The 26066-nt window shown below is 41.7% G+C and overlaps 1 protein-coding gene across 30 annotated transcripts in view; it reads left to right on the top strand.

Annotated features, from left to right (window-relative positions):
- The window catches only part of NEO1 (neogenin 1), a 499518-nt gene that overhangs the window by 434658 nt on the left and 38794 nt on the right, over positions 1–26066 (top strand). For 12 of the 30 annotated variants that reach the window (XM_043493234.1, XM_043493238.1, XM_038419530.2 and 9 more), the window contains exons 19-22: positions 2436–2543; positions 6018–6212; positions 22273–22341; positions 24454–24601. In XM_043493234.1, coding sequence (XP_043349169.1) covers positions 2436–2543; positions 6018–6212; positions 22273–22341; positions 24454–24601 — 520 coding nt within the window. Of the gene's footprint in view, positions 1–2435; positions 2544–6017; positions 6213–7032; positions 7066–22272; positions 22342–24453; positions 24602–26066 lie in introns of all 30 variants that reach the window. The other 18 variants (XM_043493237.1, XM_038419533.2, XM_038419527.2 and 15 more) reach the window with 2 other exon arrangements.

Here is a 26066-nt window from a genome sequence, read left to right as displayed (position 1 = left end):
CAGTGAAAATGGCCTTTCTCACAGCGATTACCTCAGCCAGGAGAATAGGGGAGATAGCAGCTCTGGTGACGCATCCCCACTACATGGTATTTTTTCCAGACAAGGTTACACTCAGGTCCCATTCAAAATTCATCCCTAAGGCGACCTCCCCGTTTCACATGCATCAATTGATTCATCTTCCAATCTTCTACCTCAAGCCTCACCAAGACAACAGGGAAGCTATATTACATGTTCCAGATGTCAGGAGAACCCTGGTCTTCTACTTGGACAGGACAAAGTTCTTTATGAAGTTCCCTAGACTTTTTCTCTCCATTGTGGAAACATCTTAGTGCTCAGTTACAGATGACAGCACTGTGGAGCTGAAGATGGCATCGGAGGAGGAGTCCCCAGTGATCGAATAGTGTTCTGCGGAGGTGTGCCCAAAGGCTATCCAAGTGGGTCTCAAATTGCATCAGATAGTGTTATCAAGTTTGCAACGTGATCCCTCCAGACTCTATTCGTACACACTCCACAAGGTAGATCTCCTCATCCATCTCCTTTTTCAAGAATGTCCCTAGCTCAGAGATCTGTAGAGCAGCGACATGGGAGTCAGTTCATGCTTTCGCAGAACACTATGCGATCACTGGGATTCATCTCTGATGCCATCTTCGGTTTCACAGTGCTGTCATCTGTAACTGACCCGACTCCGAAGTCCTGGCCCTCCAGAAGGGGTACTGCTTGGGAGTCACCTACAGTCGAGCATCCATAGGGGCACTATTCAAAGAAGAAGAAGTTAATCACCTTGTACAGTAACCGTGGTTCTTGAAGATGTGTCCCCCTACAGGTGTCCACAACCCACCCTCCTCCCCTCTACTTCAGAGTTCTTGTCTATGACTCTGTTGTAGAGAAGGAACTGAGGGGCGTTAGCTCATGCACACCGGCTAGCCTTGTGGCACAGCACAAGGAGAAATGGTGCATGTGCAGGCCCAATGAACACTGCTACTGAAGTTCTCTGATCAGCAGCGCAGGGACACAAGCACACCTACAGAGGAGCAACCCACATCTCAAAGAACCATCGTTACTGCACAAGATGAGTAACTTCTTGTTGTAGTTCAAGCACAGGCCTGGAAAATGGAAACTTCCTGAGTTCTAGTCTTGACGGTGTTCCTGGCTTGCTCATCCTAGCCTTGTCTAAGGTTGATTCGTGCTTAGCTTAAATCCATCCCTATTCCATAGAGCACTTGAACACCTTTGGTGGTTGTTGTTGGGGCAGTAGTCACTAACCTTTGAGCCTCACTTCCCCCATCTCTACAGTGGGGATAATAATACTTAGTAACCTAACACAGAGGATGACAGGAGGATTAATCACCAGAAGGTAACATACATAAAACACTTTGAAAGCACTGTGACAACATTAACTGGGACTGTTACTGAATTCAGTTTCCATGGCAGATATAGTTTGCTAAAAATCACATAATTAGAAGTCTTTTTTTATAGTTATATAGTTCCAAGGCATAGCTGGTTATTCATTTGCACCTTTGGAGACATCGGCTCTATGCATTTCATTGCCATTAATCTGAGCCCCATCTGGGTATTTCAGTTTACAGTAAAATTCTGATGCACACATTTAAGCCTTTTACGGGGGGGTAAAAGGCCTGTATCATTTCCTCATTTTTGTGCAGGAGGAACGGTGGGGAGAAGACTTCTGCCTCAAGCTACTAAAAAGAAAAAAAGGGCCATGTGTTCATCATATCTGTTTCCAGAGTTCAAATAAACCTCGGTTAGCAGAGAGCAAGAGAGAAAACACCTCAGTAGATGCAGACTTCCTTGCAAGCCATCCAGAAACCTGTAGTCAAAGCGAAGGATCTCTGAGGTTACAATTAAAAACCTCTAGGAGTTTACCATGGTGTTTCAAATGTGTTCATGGTGGAAAATTGCCATTGCAAGATCTCAGCCCCAGAGCAAACATTTTTCTGTAGAGATAAATTTTATGTATGTAAAAAACAAAATATGGAATGGTGTCTTTTCAGGTTGATGGGATTTCAAGAATGTTAAACTATTGTGATTACCAGACAGTACTCTCAACTAGTAGCTTTGCTTCTACAAATATATACTCTGTTTAAAAAAAACAAACAAAAAAAAAAGACAAACATTGAAGAGACACGTTTTTGATCTAGTCATGATTCACAACATCTGTTGGACTGTAGAAATAGCTCCTCAAGGAAAGGAAATATTATGCACCATATGGCATTTGTCATTTTAATGGAGTAAATCATTAAAACTGCTGCCCTAGAATGCTACATTTACCTTGCGATTAAACATACTGGGTTTCTATTGCTGGGCACCCATACTTCTGCGGCAAAGCAAGTTTAAAAGGATGCTTATGAGATCATTTACATGCATTCAGTGAGATCACTTGCATGCTTCTAATGAATGTTTGGGGTTTTTTTTTGCAGTTCCTACGTCTCCACCAAAAGATGTGACTGTGGTGAGCAAAGAGGGAAAACCTAGGACCATAATTGTAAACTGGCAGCCTCCATCTGAAGCCAATGGCAAAATTACAGGTGCCTTTTGTGTGCGCTCTCTGAAGTGATCCTGTGTCCTTATTTTTGGTATACTGAGCTTGGGAGGGTAGATGGAAAATATCTAATCAACAGCAGATTAGACACCATAGATAATGCCCCACTCTCCTCTTCGTTAATCACAAACCCATCCAGGATGTTTATCTTGTTATTTATGAATTTTCTCATGTAGCTCAAATTAACTGTTTACTTTTACATCTGCTGGAAATGAGTTAACTATAGAAAATAAATGCAACTCTGAAGTTTTCAGCCCACTGCTGCTCTGCTCTTTAGAGGCATTGGTATTGCTGATCTCCACATGAAGTATAGATCAAGTAAAATAGGAGTTTGGATCACTTAAATTTTCATGAAAGGTTAGATTATCATTTTAAATACTGTAGAAATCATCATCTTCACCAGCTTATGCAATCCTAGTAGCAAACTTTTAGAAAAACACATCTGCAGTTAGACTGTCCCTTAAGCGATTTATGCAAGAGACTCTTTGGTCCAGTTCTCTCGCATGTTGTCTATGGCATTCTTGTGGTACAAAGTGCACTTAGACCCAATTTGTGTAGGTGCTGGAGGATTTCCCTGTGTTCAAGGCAATTCAGAAGTGGCCTAGGAGCACGACTGGGTAAATCTGTACCCTGGTAGTTCATTGTACCCTGTAGACCATTGGAGCCATCTGCTCTGGATTGCACGTTGGATCTGAGTGGTTGTTTCTATACCTAAGAACTTCATGCAGACAAAAGATGGGAAGGGAGAAAATAAAATATCCCCCCAATATTCATAAAATAATGTAGAATTCAATTTTGTAAATGTGGATGAAAATATAGAGACATGTAAAGATGGACAGCTATATATCCAGAGACAAGGTGGTGAGGTAATAGCTCTTCTTCAGCTCTGTGTAGCTCAAAAGTTTGTCTCTGTCAGCAACTGAAGTTGGTCCAATAAAAGATATTACCTCACCCACCTTGTCTTTCTACTGTACTGGGACCAGCATGGCTACAATAGTGCAAACAGCAGTGAATACACACAGATAGAGAGTACATGATGGTGTGGTATATATAAAGATTTGTGTTTGAGAAGTGCAACAGCATATCCCCACTTACGGGATCTGCATGTGCTGCTGCTTGGCTCAGGCCCATCTAGAAGAGCCATGCCCTTCTGGGTTTTCTGGGTTGTGCGAGTGCCCCCCCATGGATTGGATTGTTCAGCACTGAAGCTGGTGAGCTGCAGGTTTCAGGACTGTGTGTGGAATGCCCTTTGCTTTTTAGCAGCTATTCCAGTTGTCTGGTTCAAAGTTGCTTTTGTAGTCGTTTTAGGTAGATTTGCCGTATGTTTTACTTTCAGCTCCCCATCCGCCCCACGTCTTCTGTATTGCATAGGCAGGTTAATTAGTTGGGGCTTGGGGTTCAGGGATTGATTCTGTGCTCTGACTGACTCTGACAAAAAGGCAGGATTCAAACAGTGTATGATGAATGCCAGTAAAATGTACTTCTGGCCTAGAGCCATAAAAATGGGGAAGCCTAAGGGTGTTGTTTTAGAAAACTTTTGGAATGTGGAGAGTCCAACTGAACAGAACTCTGAGGGAAAGGCAAATTGTAACATCCGTTTCAGTAACCTCTTTTAAAAATATCTTGTCTATAATTTGGTCTGATAACGAGTCCTTGGACAGCAAGAAACAAGGGTTGTGTATCTTTTTTGGAAAGATGAGACTCTCCTCTTTGCAATAGTGCAAGTCTTCCATTTCTAGCTTTCATACTGTACTAGTGGACTTTAAACCTGAACTGGTCTGAGTCTGAAAATCAGCTACTCCACATTTAATCACTTGCAAATTATACATCTCAAATCCATGCCAATAAAATCTTTATACCACCCCACCAAGTGTTCCATATATGTGTATGTGAAAAAGAAAGAGACAAACTTAGATTTTTAATCCAAAGTTGTCGTGAAAATCCAGGCACAAAAGTCTTATGATGATGATGAAAAAGTGATGTTTGCTCACCTGAATTAAGTAGAATTTTACAAGACTAAGCTTTATTATTGTTTGAATGTGCAGCGATCACAGCAGAATGATTTTAAAATGTTTCGTAATCATGCTGTAAAAGGGAATCTGATAAAATGATTGCATTCTGTGAAGCGTTAGAATTCCCTTTATATGTCAGTCCTATGCCAGTTCCACATTTTATAGGAACATGTGAACAGACTGTCCTCTGGTGGATTGAATAGAAAACAAGATACTAAATAGCTCACAAACTGAGTACTGGCCTTTCTGTGCACTGAGGGAGACAGGGTCCTGTGGAAAAACAGTATGTGATCATGTCATTAAAAACTGTATTATAATGCATACACACAAGAGGGGTGAATTAAGGTTACACAGGCAACTTTATTTGTAACATTCTCTAACTTCTACTGGCTTGTTTGCAACCAAAATAATGTTTTTTTTAACATAACTTGAGGTAAATAAACATTAAGAAGTGCAATTTCTGGATTCTGCAGGCCTTTGTTGTACAATATATTGAAAATACCAACCAATTAATTGAGACAAAAAGTAAAGAGAATTGTCTTGAATTGCATTAATCTCTGGGTTTGACTACCACTTTACATGCTGCTCCTTGCTTAGGGCAGATCATAGCTCCATTGCATGGGATCAGCCCAGGGAATAGAAGTGGGTGCCACCCACCTGCATGAGAGAGGAAGTTACAGCTCTGCAGAGTATGCAACCCCTTCCACTCTTCTATCCATGGTACAGGTAGCCCACGCAAGGGAGAAAGGGGACATCAGATGTCCCCTTGTGCAGGTGCATAGGGCTACTGATGTTTAGCCCTGAATTTGTTAGTGAGTGCTTATTTTATGCCATTGTTTCTCCCATTCACTGTCATTAAATATATATTATAATCATTTTGCCAGTTCATCATGGTGCCATACATACAGTATATTCAATAAAAGATTATGTTGATTTAACATATCTCTACAGGCAATATGCAATTCTCTTGAGGTTGACATTTTTCGTTGTTAATATAAACTGAGAGATAGCAGAAAGTTTTAACTACTCATGTTTTTTTTTTATTTTAAAGCTATCATTTTTCTCTAAACTGCTAATATTTGAGGAGGGAACATTCTTATAATAGTCCTCAAATTATTATTTTACATTCTTTTCATATGATTGGAAAAGAAGGTGGAAATAATGGAATTCTCTATAATTGAATGTAAGATAATTTTGATATTTTAAGTGGCATTGTTATACTTTATGATATAATACAATGGTTTAAATTTCCCATGGGATGTGTATCTAATATTTAAATTAATGTTTATATATTGAAACAAAGGAGGTTGCGGTTCTCAAAAGTCGGTGGTTTAAGAGCACCAATTCCATCTAAAGTCAATAGGACTTGTGCTCTGGAGTCATTTAAGGAGCAACAAAAATCCCACCCTTTAGTGCATAAATGTTATCTTATTGGTACCTTTGAACAGGATACATCATTTACTACAGCACAGATGTGAATGCTGAGATACATGATTGGGTCATCGAACCTGTGGTGGGAAACAGATTGACACACCAGATCCAAGAGTTAACCCTTGATACGCCATATTATTTCAAAATCCAGGCCCGCAACTCCAAGGGCATGGGGCCTATGTCGGAGGCAGTACAGTTCAGAACACCCAAAGGTAAAGTCTCATGTATGTTCTCCAGCATTTCCTAAAATATCTATAGGAAAAGCAACTGGCAGCATCAGTTCTCTATTGGATATGGGCTGCGGAGGAGAAGATGAAGTTTGATTAGGGAAGATGTTTTCTCTTCATTCTTCCAGCAGCTCTTGGCTGGAAACAAATGTATAAACTAGTTTAAACCCATATGTTTGTGGAGATTTATTTTTAAATTAATTATTGGCCCATATGTCACCAAGCTGTTATTACATGGTCAGTGCCATAAGTGAACTTCAGAAAAACTGGTTTCAGAGTAGCAGCCGTGTTAGTCTGTATTCGCAAAAAGAAAAGGAGTACTTGTGGCACCTTAGAGACTAACAAGGTGCCACAAGTACTCCTTTTCTTTTTTCAGAAAAACTGACTTCTAGTTACCTAAAGACTTCAGGTGCAGTGTGTTGCATCTGCCCAATGATACAGGCAGCAGGATTTGTAAATAAGTTCTTATTGGTCTGCGAACAATTACATGTTAATGTCATAGATGATATAACATGAACAAGTATGACATAACTGCCTCTTTAATTAAGAGATGCTTGTTCATGGGTAACTGGTGAAAGGATAGGAACGAACAAGATATTGAAAATATGCAAAAAAAAAGATGTGTGTCGATTTAATATCTAGCAGTATAGTTTCTATGTGAGTTTTTGTGTTTAAAAATGGAAATTTAAATCTCTAAATAGTTTTTTTCTGCTGTGTGAAGTTCTTTGAATACTGTCTGTCACTCCTTCAGATCTGGTGATCTCTCTCTTGTTGTTTTTTTACTCCCCTGTGCTTGTCCTGGTAGCTGAATCCTCAGATAAAATGCCTAATGATCAAGGTAAATAAGTGGACATTCTTTCTCCTTTATTCCATCTCTTTCACACACTACTGTGTTTCTTTTCCACCTGCAATTGCACTTGTTAAATGAAACACACATCAGCTGCTCTAAATGTAACTGAGCAAGCTCTTGTGGAGCTTTTATTAGCAGAGGAACTAGAGATTTTATTTGTGGTTTGGGTGTCAGGAATGTAAAGTGATCTCCAAAGTCAGATGTCACATGAGGGGAAAAGTGGATTATGCCAGCCCTGAATCATTCTGTTAAAATGGATTTGGATTAGGTGATATTCAAGTAGAGCTCTGACCGGTGAACCCTGGATCTCAGCACAGAGAGGTAGAAGACCAAAGAACACTTGCTGGATTAGCACAAGTACTGTTTTGTCAACTCTACATCTATTATTATTTTTTCAGTAAATAAAAGTAGCCTTAGTCTTGTTCAGCTTTCTGCATGAGAGAGTCTGCCGGTTGGCTCATTTAGAAATCAGTCTCTGCTAGGAATGCCAACAACTTTAGCCACCAAAAACTTTAAGCTTACTAATTTGACAAATGGTAGCTTTGAGTTTGCTGTGTGGAGTTGGGGTCTGTGGTGAATTTTTAGGGCTAATTTTGCTTTCTTTCAAATAAGGTAAACATCCCACTAATAGGGAGAGAAATGTATTTTAGTGTTTGCGAAGGAAAGAGTTTAAAGGGATACAAGAAAGAATTTAGGCATACAATTAAAGCGAAAATGTGTTCCACATTATAAATATCTTTTTAAATCCGTTACTGAGAAGTATTTTGTAAACACTGTTTATTTTACCTGTTCCAAAGCAAACAGTGCTGACTGAGGGCAGCTGAGGAACAGATTCTTATCCAGCCTTTGGTTGCAAAAACCCTGGCTGCTATCCCAGTCTCTATCCCAAAGGGATGGGAAAGACTAAAACTTTGTGTTTTATTTAAAAGTAGCTGCACTGTCCCTTTTGCACTGCTCTTCTAACCCCAGTTCTGCACATAACTGTCTTCATGTCCTTAATACAGCATGAGCATCCTAAGGGAGGAAAGTTTTATCACAGTAACATTTTGTTAGTGTTCATAATTGCATAGAACTTTTAATTCAAAAAGGCATATATGAAGAGCAGGAGCCGTTTATTTTATAATTCCTGTAAATATGATAGGCCTTTGAAGAGGTGACAAGCTAGGAGCAATGGGTGAAATGAAGAAAAGGAAAGCATAGGCTGAATAGCAGAAAAAACTTCTTGACAACAAGATCTGTTAGACTGTGGAATAGTGTCTCTTGAGAAGTGACGGAAAAGCACTGGAGAATGTAGGGAACAAACCAGCCCACAGTGAGTGGACTGAATCACTAACCTCTGTGGTTCTTCTTATTTCTGCCGTAGCCACATATTGATGGGTATGTTATCTCAGAATACATTTTCAAATCTTTTTCCCATAGTGTTCCTCCTTACATACATAGTACAATACTTTGCCCCTCCACTCTCCTTGCTCGTAGCACAGGTGTTGGCACACAGTAGAACAGGTTCCCTGTTGAAGCTATCTGTGTGTTGCACATTGGTCAGGTACCAGGACAAAAGGAAATGTGTGTAGTACACAGTAGAGCTAACCTACAGTAACAAAAGGTAATAGTGTTATTTTCAGCTGTAGCATACTTATGGGGTTCAGATTAGCAGCTGTGTTAGTCTGTATTCGCAAAAAGAAAAGGAGTACTTGTGGTACCTTAGAGACTAACAAATTTATTTGAGCATAAAAGAAAAGGAGTACTCTAAGTCTCTAAGTTACAACAAGAACTCCTTTTCTTTTTGCATATACTTATGGGGCACTCTCAAGACAGCTAGCCTAAAAAAACTGACCTATTAACACTGGAAAGTCTTTAAGGATTGCATGCAAATTTTATTTCTACCAATCCTTGCTGAAGAGGGCAACAGAGAACCTCAATACTTAACTTCCAGTACAGCTCTCTGCATACAGGCTGGTACATACCCTCTAGGACCAAAGATGGGGCATGTACACTAGCTAGTTCATAGTGTCATGTTGAAAACAGAGACTTTTATTCTAATTCTTGCTGCAGTGATGATCAGTTTTGGAGAAGGACAATTGCTTGCAATCCTTAGGCTAGTGGGCCCATTTCTCCTCTGAATTACAATGGTGTAAAACTGCTGCAAGAGGATGATCAGATTCAGCATCTTGCAGATAGAACTGTTGTCAAGGTAGCATGAAATGTGAAAACTGGGAAGAGTTGAAAGAATAATCTATCAATCCCTCATTCTAGGAATTAGATATTTGCCAGACTGACTGAGAGTCACTATGCAAAAGGGATCTAGATTAATAGATTTTAAGGCCATTAAGGACCATTATGATCATCTAGTCTGATCTCTTGATGCATAACACAAGTCATAGAATCTCACTCGGTTGTCACTGCATCAAGCCCATAAATTGTGGTTGAGCTATAGACATGCCAACATGTGATTGAACTTTAGAAGAACATTTAGTTCTTTGAGTGCTTGCTTGTGTCCATTCCATGTTAGGTGTGCACGCATCGCATGCACAGTTGTTGGAGATTTTACCCTCAGTGGTATTCATCAGGCCAGCTCTAGTGCCCTCTGGTGCTTCATGCTTATGCACAGGTATAAGGGGCCCAGCCTGCCCTTCACCCTCTCACTTCCTTCTTAACACCTGTGACAGTCGCTAGAACAGCTCCTCTTGCTTTGGCAAGGCATTTATTCAGTGGGTTTTTATCCTGTTATTCTCTAGATTAGTTATATTAGTCTTAATTTCATGTAATAGTGTACTTAGTTAGATAGAATTAGTATATATAGTTAGACTCCCCTGCCCTTAGCTTAGAGGGGCTTCTTTCACCCCTGCAGCCAGGCATGCCCCAGTCTCCAGGTTTCAAACCTTGCGTCTCGTGCAGCAGGTGTATGCCAGTGAGCAACCCACACTCCACCCCCCCCAGCTGTATAGTGTGTTTGGGAAAGGCGCACATATGACAGCGTTGCCAAATCTTTCGGGATTTAAAACCTCATAGAAAGAAGGACGGGGAGGCTAGACTAAAGGCTATCCTAATGGAAGCTGCACCTAAACCGGCATCAAAGCCAAGCCGATTGGACTCAGCTACGAGCACCTCGGCTATGATGTGAAGAGTATCTCTGGTACTGCATGCTTCTCGTCACCATTTGCCGTCTCCGGTACCAAGAAAGAAGCATAAGGAGCAACAGTCCGAAAGGGGATGCTTCCCGGTACTGAGGAAGGACAAACAAGGGAAGTGCAGCGGAGTACAACCCACATCAGGCATCTCCTCCACTGCATGCTAGCGGCACCATCGACTCATTTCTGATTGCAGATGCCATTGAGTCCAGTGGAGGACCACTTGCTGATGCCAGGCCGTTATCGCAGTGCTGGCATGATCACGGTAGTGTCCGATAGGAGGGCTCCTCCAACTCACAATCTGGCACCAGACCTGGACTTTAGTACAGAGCCAGTACTGACACATAGGACTTAGGCCTGGCGGGACATAGTTAGGGCTGAAGAAGAAGAGGAGGGCCCCTTCCTGGTACAGGCTTCCTCCTCCTCCTCCTCCCCAGACGAAGCTATCTCGGGACCTAGCAGCTTGATGCCACAGGCTGACTTTAGAGCCCACCATGAGCTTTTAAAAAGAATGGCTTCTAACCTAGAGCTGGATGGTGGGGGTTCTTAAAGAGTCCTCACATTGCCTCATTGACACTTTGGCCATGACAGCCCCGTCAAAGGAGGACCTACGTGTCAACAAAGCCATAATGGGTCTGGTCAGATCCCTATGGCATACCCCATCTTCTCTTCCTCCCACTTGAAAGAGGGCAAAGAAGTACTATGTGCCTGCCAAGTGACATGAATTCTTGTACTTCTGCCCTCCTCCCAGGTCCCTTGTGTCACAGCAGCCAATGAGAGGGACACTGCTGGACATAGATTCATAGATACTAAGGTCAGAAGGGACCATTCTGATCATCTAGTCCGACCTCCTGCACAGCGCAGGCCACAGAATCTCACCCACCCACTCCTATGAATAACCTCACCTATGTCTGAGCTATTGAAGTCCTCAAATCATGGTTTAAAGACTTCAAGGAGCAGAGAAGCCTCCCTCAAGTCACCCATGCCCCATGCTACAGAGGAAGGCGAAAAACCTCCAGGGCCTCTCCAATCTGCCCTGGAGGAAAGTTTCTTCCTGACCCCAAATATGGCGATCAACTAAACCCTGAGCATATGGGCAAGATTCACCAGCCAGATACTACAGAAAATTCTTTCCTGGGTAACTCAGATCCCATCCATCTAATATCCCATCTCAGGGGATTAGTCCTATTTACCCTGAATATTTAAAGATCAATTACTTACCAAAATCCCATTATCCCATCATACCATCTCCTCCATAAACTTATCGAGTAGAATCTTAAAACCAGATAGATCTTTTGCCCCCACTGCTTCCCTTGGAAGGCTATTCCAAAACTTCACTCCTCTGATGGTTAGAAACCTTCATCTAATTTCAAGTCTAAACTTCCTAACGGCCAGTTTATACCCATTTGTTCTTATGTCCACATTGGTGCTGAGCTTAAATAATTCCTCTCCCTCTCCTGTATTTATCCCTCTGATATATTTATAGAAAGCAATCATATCTCCCCTCAACCTTCTTTTAGTTAGGCTAAACAAGCCACGCTCCTTAAGTCTCCTTTCATGAGACAAGTTTTCCATTCCTCGGATCATCCTAGTAGCCCTTATTTGTACCTGCTCCAGTTTGAATTCATCCTTTTTAAACATGGGAGACCAGAACTGCACACAGTATTCTAGGTGAGGTCTCACCAGTGCCTTGTATAATGGTACTAAAACCTCCTTATCCCTACTGGAAATGCCTCTCCTGATGCATCCCAAAACCGCATTAGCTTTTTTCACAGCCATATCACATTGGCAGCTCATAGTCATCCTATGATCAATCAATACTCCAAGGTCCTTCTCCTCTTCCGTTACTTCTAATTGATGCATCCCCAACTTATAACTAAAATTCTTGTTATTAATCCCTAAATGCATAACCTTACACTTCTCACTATTAAATTTCATCCTATTACTATTACTCTAGTTTACAAGGTCATCCAGATCCTCCTGTATAATATCCCGATCCTTCTCTGAATTGGCAATACCTCCCAGCTTTGTATCATCTGCAAACTTTATTAGCACACTCCCACTTTTTGTGCCAAGGTCAGGAATAAAAAGATTAAATAAGATTGGTTAAAACATGTTACTGGTGCCCTGCTGCCACTTCCACCCTGCTGGTCCTGATCTCGCAAGATCATGGCCATTTACTCCACCCAAACATCTGGGTTTTTCACCCGACTTCATGGAAGCTCCATGGTTGAACCTGAAGAAACAGGCCTGTTCAGAACAAGTCGGCCAGGTCTTGCTAGTTATTAGGAAACTATCTACTAGAGCGACTTACCTACCCAAGTGGAAGTGTTTCTTGATGTAGTCCTCCCAGTGAGATCTCTCACCAACTCTGTCATCCCTCCAGTCTGTTGTTTCAGATGGAGCAGGTATTCCAGCACAAAAGTCTGGCCTTTTCATTGATCAAGGTGCATTTAGCGACAATCTCAGCCTTCCACCCTCCGGTGAATGGTAAATTGGTCTTCTCATGAAATGTCCATCCACTTCCTCAAAGGATTAGAGGGCCCTTACATCAGAACCCCCATATACAGTGTTCTTTAAGGACAAAGTTCAACTGTGCCCCCACCCAGCATTCCTTCCAAAGGTGGTCTCGCAGTTTCACAGTAACCAGGCTATTTTCCTGCCAGTTTTCTTCCCAAAAGAGCATAGTAATGCAGAGGAGCGGCATCTCCATTTGTTGGATGTTGTATGCGCCCTGGCCTTCTACTTTGAGAGGACCAAATCCAGGCAGCTCTTTGTGGCAATAGCAGACAGGATGAAAGGCCTACCGGTTTCATCCCAAAGAATGTCGTCCTGGATTACCTCCTGTATTCGTATGTGTGATGAGCAGGCAGGCATTCCCCCTGCTGCTATCTTGACCATTCAAAGCAGCAGCTTTTCTGGCCCAAGTCCCAATCCAAGACATCTTCTCTTGACTAAACTAAATAGATGAAATGTCTTTAGTCCTCCCTGTAAGGCAGGTACCAAGACCTCTGATCATTCTTGTGGTGCTTTTGTGAACGCTTTCCAATTAATAATTTCAAAGTGTGGCCACCAGAACTGGACACAGTATTCCAGCAATGGGGTGAATTTTTCAAAAGTGCCTAAATGACATAACATGCAAGGTCAAGTGTTCGGAAGTGACTTTGGAAACCAAGTCTCATTGACTGTGACATGTAGCCTGCGAAGTACCTAAGTCATTTTTGAAAATTTGACTTTACCTCTTAAGTCACACATAGGCACTTTTGAAATTTTTGTTCCTAAATTCATACTCTTGCACTTGGCTGTATTAAATAAAATACATATTGATCAGGTGAGCCCAACTTACTGAGTGATCCACTTTGCTCTGTAGAACTAACCTTTCCTTATTATTTACCATTCTGCGGTTTTTATGTCATCTAAAAATTTTATCAGCAATGAATTTATATATTCTTTCAGACCATTGATAATGATGTTTGATGATATTGAGTTAAGAACAGTTTATTGCAGGACCCCACTAGAAACACCCACTTTAGATAATGATCTTTGACTTCAGTAAATTTTTGATACTGTCTCGCATGACCTTCTCATAAACAAACTAGGGAAATGCAACCTAGATGGAGCTACTATAAGGTGGGTGCAAAACTGAAGGGAAAACCATTCCCAGAGAGTAGTGATTAATGGTTCAGTCATGCGGGAAGGACATAACGAGTGAGGTACCATAGGGATAATTCTGGGTCCGGTTCTGTTCAATATCTTCTTCAATTATTTAGATAATGGCACAGAGAGTACACTTATAAAGTTTGCGGATGATACCAAGTTGGGAGGAGTTGCAAGTGCTTTGGAGTATAGGATTAAAATTCAAAATGATCTGGACAAACTGGAGAAATGGTCTGAAGTAAATAGGGTGAAATTCAATAAGAACAAATGGAAAATACTCCATTTAGGAAGGAACAATCAGTTGCACACAAACAAAATGGGAAATGACTGCCTAGGAAGGAATACTGCTGAAAGGGATCTGGAGATCATAATGGACCACAAGCTAAATATGAGAAAACAGTATAACACTATTGCAAAAAAAGCGAATATCATTCTGGGATGTATTAGCAGGAGTGTTGTAATCAAGACACAAGAAGTAGTTCTTCCACTCTACTCCACGCTGATTAGGCCTCAACTGGAGTATTGTGTCCTGTTCTGGGTGCCACATTTCAGGAAAGAGGTGGACAAATTGGAGAAAGTCCAGAGAAGAGCAACAAAAATGATTAAAGGTCTAGAAAACATGACCTGTGAGGGAAGATTGAAAAAACTGGGTTTGTTTAATCTGCAAAAGAGAAGACTGAGCGGGGACATAAGTTTTCAAGTATATAAAAGGTTGTTACAAGGGGGGGGAATTTGTTGTTCTTAACCTCTGAGGATAGAACAAGAAGCAATGGGCTTAAAATGCAGCACGGGAGGTTTAGGTTGGACATTAGGAAAAACTTACTAACTGTCAGGGTAGTTAAGCACTGGAATAAATGGCCCAGGGAGGATGTGGAATCTCCATCATTGGAGATTTTTAAGAGCAGATTAGACAAACACCTGTCAGGAATGTTCTAGAAAATACCTAGTCCTGCCATGAGTGCAGGGGACTGGACTAGATGACCTCTTGAGGTCCCTTCCAGTCCTATGGTTCTATGATTCCCATCATAAGTTTTTAATATCTATCTGTTACTCAGTTTTTAATCCATTTAGTGTGTGCCACGTTGGTTTTGTGTATTGCTCGTTTTAATCAGAAAGTTGTTCAGTACTAAGCCCTGGTCTACACTACAGGGTTAGGTCGAATTTAGCTGAATTAGGTCGATTTTATAATGAATGTGTCTACACAAGCAACCCCATTCCGTCAACCTAAAATCAACTTCTGTACTCCTCCTCAGTAAGGGGAATAGCACTAAAATCAGCCTTGCTGGGTAGAATTTGGGGTAGTGTGGACGCAAATCGACATTATTGGCCTCCAGGAGCTATCCTAGAGTGCTCCAATGTGGCCACTCTGGACAGCACTTTCAACTCTGATGCATTAGCCAGGTACACAGGAAAAGCCCTGGGAACTTTTGAATTTAATTTCCTGTTTGGGCAGCATGGCGAACTCAGCAGCGCAGGTGACCATGTAGTCCCCCCAGAATCACAAACGAGCTCCAGCGTGGAGCTAATGGGAGACACTGGATCTGATCGCTGCATGGAGAGAAGAATCTATACAGGCAGAACTCCAATCAAAAAGAAGAAATGCTAATATATATGCCAAAATTTCACAGGGCATGATGGACAGAGGCTACAACAGGGACACACAGAAGTGCCGTGTGAAAGTCAAGAAGCTCAGGCAAGCCTACCAAAAGCCAAAGGAGGCAAACAGTCGCTGTGGGTCAGAGCCCCATACATGCTGCTTTTATGATCAGCTGCATGGCATTCTAGGGGGGGACCCTACCACTACCCCAATACTGTTCATGCAAGGGGGGAGTCTCATGCAACACGGAAGCATTTTGTAGATGAGGAGGAGGAGGAGAATGTGCAACAGGCAAGCAGTGAATCCGTTCTCCCCAGCAGCCAGGACCTTTTCATCACCCTGGAGCCAATACCCTCCCAAGGCACAATCCCAGACCCTGAAGACGGAGAAGGCACCTCTGGTGAGTGCACATTTGTAACTACAGTACAGGGTTTAAAAACAATAGTGTTTAATGTTTGATTTGCCCTGAAGACTTGGGATGCATTCGCAGCCAGTACAGCTACTGGAAAAGTCTGTTAACGTGTCTGGGGATGGAGCGGGAATCCTCCAGGGACATCTCCATGAAGCTCTCCTGGAGGTACTCTGAAATCCTTTGCATAAGGTTTCTGAGGAGGGCTGCCTTATTTCGTCCTCCACAGTAGGACACTTTACCAAGCCAAGCCAGTAGCAAGTAATCTGGAATCATTGCTGCACAAAGTATGGCAGCAAATGGTCCTGGGTTTTGGTCTCATTCAAGCAACATTTGGTCTTTATCTTTCTGTGTTCACCTCTGGAGAGTGATATCATTCATGGTCACCTAGTTGAAATAGGGGAATTTTTGTAAGGAAACAGTAAAAGGACTCTGTTCAGGCTGGGCTGTTTGCACTTGGCTAAAAGGGATCATCCCATAGCCATGTGGCAGGGGGATGGGTGAAGGGATCATCCCAAATAGCCATGCAGAGGGATGGAGGGAGGGGTGTGCTGCACATCTACCCGAAAACCGCAGCCCCTCCTTTTAAATGGCAAACCCAACCGGCATTGCTTGCTATGGGAAAGAAGGATGCTGCAGTTTGAAAACATTCCCACATGTTATGAAGGCGTTAGAAGCCAAACCCATTTACCGTGGCTGCCTGGAAACTGAATTCTGTTGCCCAGCCGTGTGTGATGTCACCATACTGGCAGGCGCTCAATATAAAAAGCAAAATGCGACCTTGTACCTAAAGCACATGTGCTGTCTGCCGTGAATTGCTTGATTCACTGTGAAAGAGTCTCCCTTTTGTTCGCAGAAATGTATCATCTTAAATTTTACTTTCCCTTTTTATCCCCCTGCAAGTGAAAACATTTCTATGCTCCTCCTATCATCTCCATCCCTGAGGTTATTGCAGATTAGAAGGCGAAAAAAGGCACTTGTGATGACATGTTTTCCGAGCTCATGCAGTCCTCCCGCACTGATAATGCACAGCTGAATGCATGGAGGCATTCAGTGGCAGAGTCCAGGAAAGCAATAAGTGAGCACAATGAGAAGAGGCAGGACGCAATGCTGAAGCTAAAGGGAAGCAAACATACATGCTCAGGCATCTGGTGTAGCTGCAGGAAAGCCAACAAAAGCACAGACCGCCGCTTCATCCACTGTACAACTGCCTGCCCTCCTCCCCAGGTTCCATATCCTCCTCACCCAGACACCCAAGAATGCAGGGGGAGAGGCTCCGGGCATGCAGCAACTCCACTCCAGAGGATGGCCCAAGCAACAGAAGGCTGTTGTTCAAACAGTTTTGATTTGTAGTGTGGCTACAATAAGCAATGTGTCCTTGTCATTCCCTCCTCCCTCACCCCACCCAGGCTACCTTATCAGTTATCTCCCTTTTTATTTAATTAATAAAGAAAGAATGCATAGTTTCAAAACAATAGTGACTTTATTTCCTTTGCCAGCTGTGATCGAAGTGAGGAGGGTGGTTGGCTTACAGGGAATTAAAATTAACAAAGAGGGCGGGTTTGCATCAAGGAAAAACACACACAACTGTCACACCATAGCCTGGCTAGTCATGAAACTGGTTTTCAAAGCCTCTCTGATGTGCAGCGCACCTACCTGTGCTCTTCTAATCGCCCTGGTGTCTGGCTGTTCAAAATTGGCAGCGAGGCGATTTGCCTCAACCTCCCACCCCACCATAAACGTCTCCCCCTTACTCTCACTGATATTATTGAGCACATAGCAAACAGTAATAACAATGGGAATATTGGTTGCACTGAGGTCTAACCTTGTCAGCAAACAGCGTCAGCGAGCTTTTAAATGTCCAAAGGCACATTCTGCCACCATTCTGCACTTGCTTAGCCTATAGTTGAACTGCTCCTGACTACTGTCCAGGCTGCCTGTGTATGGCTTCATGAGCCATGGGAGCAAGGGGTAGGCTGGGTCTCCAAGGATAACTCTTGGCATTTCAACATCCCCTACAGTAATTTTCTGGTCTGGGAAGTAAGTCCCTCCTTGCAGCTGCTCAAACAGCCCGGAGTTCCTAAAGATGTGAGCGTCATGCACCTTTCCCAGCCATCCCATGTTGATGTCGGTGAAACGTCCCTTGTGATCCACCAGTGCTTGCAGAACCATTGAGAAGTACCCCTTGCAGTTTATGTACTGGTTGGCAAGGTGGTCCGATGCCAAGATAGGGATATGCGTTCTGTCTATAGCCACATCACAGTTAGGGAAACCCACTGCAGCAAAGTCATCCACTGTGACCTGCACATTTCTCAGAGTCACTACCCTTGATAGCAGAACATCAGTGATTGCATTGGCTACTTGAAACACAGCAGTCCCCACAGTAGATTTGCCCACTCTAAATTGATCCCCGACTGACCGGTAGCAGTCAGGCGTTGCAAGCTTCCACAGGGCTGTCGCCACTCGTTTCTCAACTGTCAGGGCAGCTCTCATCTTGGTATTCCTGCACTTCAGGGCAGGGGAAAGCAACTCACAGAGTTCCAGGAAAGTAGCCTTACGCATGCAAAAGTTTTGCAGCCACTGGGAATCATCCCATACCCGCAAGAGTATGCAGTCCCACCAGTCTGTGCTTGTTTGCCGGGCCCAGAATCAGCGTTCCACTGTACCAACTAGCCCCACTGCCACCATGATGTCCCTGAAAGCACAGGATGTGGCAATTGGAATGTCTGTGTCCATATCCTCCTCACAATCGTCCTCATTCTGCACATACTGCAGTATAATGCTTGAGGTGTTTACAATGCTTGCAACAGCAGCGGTGATCTGAGCGGGCTCCATGCTTGCCGTGCTATGGTGTCTGCACGGGTAACCCAGGAAAAAAGCCATGAAATGATTGTCTGCAGTTGCTTTCATGGAGGGAGGGAGGGAGGAAGAGGAGACAGACGACATGTACCCAAAACCACCTGCAACAATGGTTTTGCCCCATCAGGTATTGAGAGCTTAACCCAGAATTCCAGTGGGCAGCAGAGACTGCGGGATCTGTGGGATAGCTTCCCTCAGTGCACCACTCCATGAGTCGATGCTAGCCACGGTAGTGAGGACGCACTCCGCCGACTTAATGCAGTTAGTGGGGACATACACAATCGACTGTATAAAATCGATTTCTAAACATTGACGTCTATAAAATCAATTTTATAATTTCGTAGTGTAAACATACCCTAAGTAAAATACCTTACAGAAATCTATGTATATTATGTCAGCACAATTATCTTTGTCATCCAAATTCATAATCTGATCCAAAAAACTTTATTTAGTTTGACAAGACCCATTTTCCATAAAAGTAGGCATGAATTATGCTACCATCTTTTAATTCTTTAGTGATTCCATTCCATATCAGCCTTTCCATGATTTTTGCCTGGTTTCAATATCTGGTTCAATGTCCAGATATTACCAGACTAAAATAACCCAGGCCATCCCATTTACCCTTTTAAAATACTGGCATATTAGCTTTTTTTTCTAGTCCTCTGATGCTTCCCCTGTGTTCCAATATCTGTTAAATACCAACATCGATGGGTAAGAGAACTCCTTGGCCAATTCTTTCAAAACTCTTAATTGCAAGTTATCTGGTCCTGCAGATTTAAAAATGTTTACCTTCAGTACTTGCTGTTTAACATTTTGTCTATTACAGTATTTCATTATCACTGTAAAATGGGAATATTTCATCCAGCTTCTTTCCAAATACAGAACAGAAATATTTACTAAACACATCTACCCTTTCTGCATTGACAATTTTACCATTCCTATTTAGCAATGTACCTACACAATTGTTAGGATTTCTTTTATTTCTTATGTATTTAACAAATTCCTTCTTACTGTCTTTAATCTAGTGTATTTTCTGTCTTTTTTATTAATGTCTTTAGCTTCCCTTATCAATTTTCTGTATTGTGTAACTCCTAATTTATAGAGATTGCTCTCAACTTCCCCATTTCCGTTATCTCTCTATAATCATTTTTATTGCATGTTCAACTTCCCTTCTTAATCAGGATGATGTCTTAACCTTATAAGCCTTCTTTCATGACTGCAGAATTGTAGGGTTTTGGGTGTCAAAGATTCAAGGTAACTGCATCTGTATTCCCCACTGTGGTTCCTTGAGGGCACATACAACCCTTGATGGAGGGTTCTGGCTCCCAGTGTCACGTGTCTCTCCCTCCTGACTCTAGGGGGTTTAAGGCTGCACAGTTTCCTGCCTTACACTGTGATATCCCCAGCTAGCCATTCTGCCTAAAGTCCAGTGCCTGTGCTTTGCCTTCTCTCCAAGAGCTATGCACCAGTGACAAGTTACCAAACAGCTCTTTCTAAGCAGCACCTTTATTCTTAAGGTTACGTTACAGAGAAAACATAAAAGCAATAAAATTTCCTAGATGCATATTAGACGGTTACCAAAGGTCACCCCATCAGTCATAGGGACCTTAGTAGGCCAAAATCTTTCCAACCTTTCCACAAGGATTTGGGGCTGCCTTAGGACAAAAAGTCCTGTCTGTTTGCTGGATCAGAAAGGAGCCCTGAGTCAGCTTAAACACAGTGGTGTTATGCCAAAAGCCCTTTGTCTGTTGGTCTCTGGAAAATCCAGTTTGAACCTGTATGTGCAGTCCTCCCACAGGTGGGGTACCTCTCTAGATGTATTTTCCACCTAGGGGATTCAACTTAATCATCCCCTACTGTTTTTGGTTTCTAGAGAAGCTGTAATAACTCTCCCCCTTGGAGTTGCATACGGTCCCTGGCCCACAGTGAAACATAAATTTAATACAGTATGCTCCCCAAAGATATTGCATGGGATTGCAATATCTGTCATATTTCTAACTAATATATATATATGTAAGGTGTATAAATACAAAAGTGAGTGTGTGTGTTGCCACACATTTCTATTCTAACTTTGGTATAACAACAATTTTGTATTGTCATAATTAATTGCCTAAATCTCCCTTGCTGCAGATTAAGCCCATTACTACTTATCCTACCTTCTGGGGACAAGGAGAACAATTGATCACTGTCCTCTTTATAACAGCCCTTAACATATTTGAAGACTTTTTTTCTCTCCATAGTTGTCTTTTCTCTGGATTAAACATACTCAGTTTTTTAAAGCTTTCCTTACAGGCCAGGTGTTCTAAACCTTTTATCACTTCTTTTTTTTCTCTCTCCTGTGGACTCTCTCCAATTTGTCCACATCTTTTTTAAAGTGTGGTGCCCAAAATTGTACACAGAAATCCAGCCAAGGCTTCATCAGTCCCAAGTAGAGTGGATCAGTTACCTCCTATTTCTTATATATGACACCACTGTAAATACTCCCCAGAATATTAGCATTTTTTGCAGCTGCATCACTTTGTTGACTCATATTCAGTCATATCCACTGTAACCCCCAGATCCTTTCCAGCAATACTACCACCTAGCCAGTTATTACCCATTTTGTAGCTCTGCATTTGATTTTTTGCTGCAGATTGCCTAAATTAGTTCTGAGTTATAATAATAGTGAACATATGGTAAAATAAAAAGAGAGCTGCACTCTAATTATTAGGTCAGTTGTATTCAGTACCTGTGAACTAGGTAACAGTAGTTCAGATTCTTGAAGTGAATGTTATTTGCTTTCAGTTTAGTAATGAACCAGCTGGCAAATAGATGTACCTCCATTGTCATCCTCTAATCACACTGCTCTGTCCAGAACTTTAAGTAATTTTTAGGTGTATTGTCTCTGAAAGACAGACCAGAAACTGCTAGACTTGTTCTCTCAACATCCACTAAAAAGGTTTTTCTGACTGCAGTGTCGCTTTCCGGGGGGGGGGGAGGGGGGAAGGAGGCGGGCGCGAGAGACGCACCAAAAAAATTGCCTTGCAAGCTTGTATGGATAAGCAAAGACTGACTATGTCTAAGATACTCCCATTGTTTGTGTTTCTGTTTCCTAACCTGGCTTGAAATTCTGGGGCTAGGAAAAGGAACTTAGCATGTTGTTTATACTATTGTTCAGTGATGCCCAAGTAGATATTACCCCAAATGTAAGCATCTAGAAAGTTACTTGTATCAATCTAGTGGTTATCATGGTTACAAACCATCATTTCTTTTTATTGATATTTTAAAAATGTAATAAAAAGGAAAAAGCCCAACTTACTGAGAAAAGCGGTATCCACCTATTAGGTGGTAGCCCTTCTGAACTGTTTCTGTGTTTGGAAGTATTCAGAGTTTGCTGAACTTGTTGAGAACATCTCTGGTGGACTGTATTTGCTATTCATGTCCATATAAAAACAAAACTTGTACAAAATAGATCCAAGATGATACAGGTTTTGGAAATGAATAGCTAGGAGATGAAGAAAGTTTATCACATAACTGATATTTATTAATGTGGGTTTTTTTCCCAGCATTAGGGTCTGCAGGAAAAGGAAGTCGGCCATTGGATATAGGACCTGACTACAAACCACCCATGAGTGGTAAGGCCCTTTATAAAGCATTTCAGCAGAGACCTATTAGGTTGAAATTCAGTATGTCTTGGTATAATGGTGTGTGATGTGATATATCTCCTAAAATATGAAGCTATTATTTACAGCCCTGAAGATATCTTTTCCAGTAATTACAGTTTTCCCCTTTTATGAACCATTTGATATTAGCAGTTCACAAGTAAGACTGGGAAAATAATTTAGCATGCTACTATAATATAGTCCTTGTCTGCCATGAAAGAACAAATGGGAACAAAAATGTTTATATGCACCAGAATTCAATTGCCACCAAACGTTTTCCCAGCCTAGTTTAAAACGACTGTCACTATGTACCAGTGTATAATTAATTGTATAGAACATAACAGGGTCAAGGAGGAAAAAAGTTTTGCTCTTAAACCTTCCTCTCATTTGCATTTAGTATCATGAAAGTCTTGCACTCAGGTACCAATGGTTAGAGCTGCGTAAAATGCATCTTATTTTAAAGAAAAATTTTCATTATAGAATACCAATAGTGTATTAAGTGTGGTTACTGTGTCCAAAGGAATGCCTGATAACCTTTAGTTCCAGCAGGGTCCTTTTCTCTGCATACTGGTCAGCTTTCCTGGAAGTGTTTTCAGGCCCTTCTTCCCTTTCACCATTCACCACACATCTTTCTAGAGACAGCAAAGTATAATTCCCTAAAGTCCTAGAGACTTGGACTGTAAAAGAAGATAGCTGCTATTAGCACAGTGCTGTTCTTTGAAAGCAGCATGCTGAGATGGATTTTTTTTTAAAAATTATGGAAGGTATTTGAAATTAAAGGTTTATATTTTACTTTGAAACTTACATTTCTGAGCCACGCCCAGGAAACTACCATTTCTTTGAACAAATATGTAATTTGTATGCTTGATTGTTGTTTTTGTTTTGTTTTAATTAAAGATGCCACAAAATTCACATCCAGAAGTAAACTTTTGCCCAAGTTTAAGGACCCAGGTCAGACCCACTACAGAAACAGGGCCACAAACTCCAGATTCCAATACTTCTAAAGTTCCAGGGGAAGGAAGGGAGAATGAGTTTATTAATATGACAGAAGACTATCTGGACATTAGAGACGCATGGTGCAAGAAGGGGGTAACTGAATAGGGAGTTAAGTAATAATAATAATAATTTGTAGCTCTTTACAGCACTTGTCACCAGTGCATCTCAAAGCTCTTTACACAGGAAGGTCAGTATCATTATCCCCATTTTACAGATGAGGAAACTGGGGCTCAAATAGGTAATGGGAAGGCCCCTGCAGGTGGCACTCTTCAGCCAGACTATTGGGTGTGAGTGTGTGTTCCAGTGGGCTTCTGTCCTCTTGTCCTAATATCTGAAGGGACCCACCCATGCATCCTCAACAACAGTAGCAGAGTGGGTGAACTTGTGTGGCCTCAGAGGGAGATACAGTTAGGTCATAAGAATTCTTATATTAGTTGGTCCAGTGACATGTAATGAGCATGTTTGTTGTTCCCTTGGAGACTCCTTAGAGATTGCTATGGGGAGCAGTCGATCAGATGTCATTATATATAAGCACACCCTGTGCCTGTCTTTTGGCATAGTATCCTGTCTCAACGTTTTCAGTACAAATAGGATGTAACCAAATGATTTTTGTATCACTATTCCTTTTTTTTAATCAGAAGTGCTCATGCAGATACACTTCAATGTGAAGACTCATTGTTGCTTTGCAGGTTAACTATGCCAGCCTCTCATGTATTGAACCTCTTTGTTGTGATATAGTTGGTTGTCTCACCACACCTGAATGGTTTTCACAGCTGTAGGTATCATTACATAATTTTTAATGGGCTATCATTTGGAAATAGATCACCAAAATGTTATATAGGAGAAAAGGATAATTGTACAGGGTCATAATCAGGTGATCATGTGCAAATGTTTAAATAACAAAAGACAAGACAGAGAGTACTTAATGTGAAATGCACCAGCTGAGCCAAGATTAGTTTCTGTCTGACACTGTGTACTTTCTTCAGGCTCCCCATCACTGTTTTCTTTTTGCATCCTGTAGTGGGGAGTTTTTTCTCAAGTAAAGATTTTGTATAACAAGTGCATTCCTCTTCCCCGCCTCCCCTACAGGCAGTAACAGTCCTCATGGAAGCCCCACATCCCACCTGGATAGCAACATGCTTCTAGTCATAATAGTATCTGTTGGAGTGATCACCATTGTGATAGTGGTGATTGTTGCTGTCTTCTGCACTCGTCGCACCACCTCTCACCAGAAAAAGTAAGATGTGCTTTACTCCGTTCTGGTTTTCTCCATTTATTCAGTTACTTAATAGCTGCATCTATGACTGCAAGAGTAGTGATGTCTCCATTATGACCTCACTATTGCAGTTGGTACTGGCAAAGGCTTAGAAAATATTACATCTGAAAGTGTTGGCACAACCCTCAGCCATTCATGCATTTTCTTTGCCCTTACCTATCAATATCAATTGTGTCTTATGTGGGTTGAATTTAAGTCAGTTAATTATTATATAGGTCTGCGCCACTAACACTAGCTGTTTAAGGGTGGCTGTTTCCTTGGCTTCACTGATGAAAGAGTTAAATATCTTACTCCAACAAAAGGTGATGCCATTTTAGATTTAGTAGTGGTAAGTAACAAGGCCCTTAGAGAAGAACTCATTGTAGAGGACAATCTTGGTTCAAGTGATGGTGAATTAATTCACTTTAAATTAAATGGATTGGTCTTGGGACTAATCTTATTTAATGTGTTCATTAATGACCTTGGCACAAAAAGTGGAAGTGTGCTAATAAAATTTGCAGATGACAAAGCTGGGAGATATTTCCAGTATGGAGGAAGACCAGAATATCATAAAAGAAGATTTGGACAACCTTGAAAACTGGACTAATAAAAATGGGATGAAATTTAATAGGACAAAGTGCAAGGTCATGCACTTAGAGACTAATATCAAGAATTTTTGCTATAAACTGGAGATGTATTAGTTGGAAGTGACAGAGGAGGAGAAAGACCTAGGTGTGTTTGTCTATCACAGTACGATTATGAGTCACTAATGTGGAATGGCCATGAAAATGGCTAATTTAATCTTAGGATGCATCAGGTGAGATATTTCCAGTAGAGATAGGGAAGTGTTATTACCGTTATACAAGGCACTGGTGAGACTTCATCTGGAGTATTGTGTGCAATTCTGTCCGATGTTTAAGAAAGATGAATTCAGACTGTAATAGATGCAGAGAAGGGCTACTAGTATGATCAGAGGAATTGAAAACCTATGTTACGAGAGGAGACTTACAGAACTTGGCTTGTTTAGCCTAAGAAAACAAAGGATGAGGGGAGATATGATTGCTGTCTATAAATATGTCAGAGGGATAAACGTCGGGGAGGAAGAGGTGTTAAACTGGCCATCAATAAGTTTAGGCTTGAAATTAGATGAAGGTTTCTAACCATCAGAGGAGTGAAGTTCTGGAACAGCCTCCCAAGGGGAGTAGGGAGGGGCAAAGACTGAGCTTGATAAGTTTATGGAGGATATGCGATGATGAGATTGCCAACGGTGGCATAGGACCCATCCACAACTGCTATTAGCAAATATCCCCAGTGGTTAGAGATAGGACACCAGAGAGGGAGGGCTCTGAGTTACTATAGAGAATTCTTTCCCAGGTGTCTGGCTGGGGACACAGCTGCTACTCTGAAACCTGTCATTTAGTGTAATGCATCCCTGATTCTTTGTATG

This window comes from Dermochelys coriacea, chromosome 10 (genome assembly GCF_009764565.3).
Source record: "Dermochelys coriacea isolate rDerCor1 chromosome 10, rDerCor1.pri.v4, whole genome shotgun sequence".
Classification (NCBI taxonomy): domain Eukaryota; kingdom Metazoa; phylum Chordata; order Testudines; family Dermochelyidae; genus Dermochelys; species Dermochelys coriacea.
The sequence above is the reverse complement of the archived record's forward strand: the minus strand, read 5'-3'. Positions and strand labels throughout refer to the sequence as shown.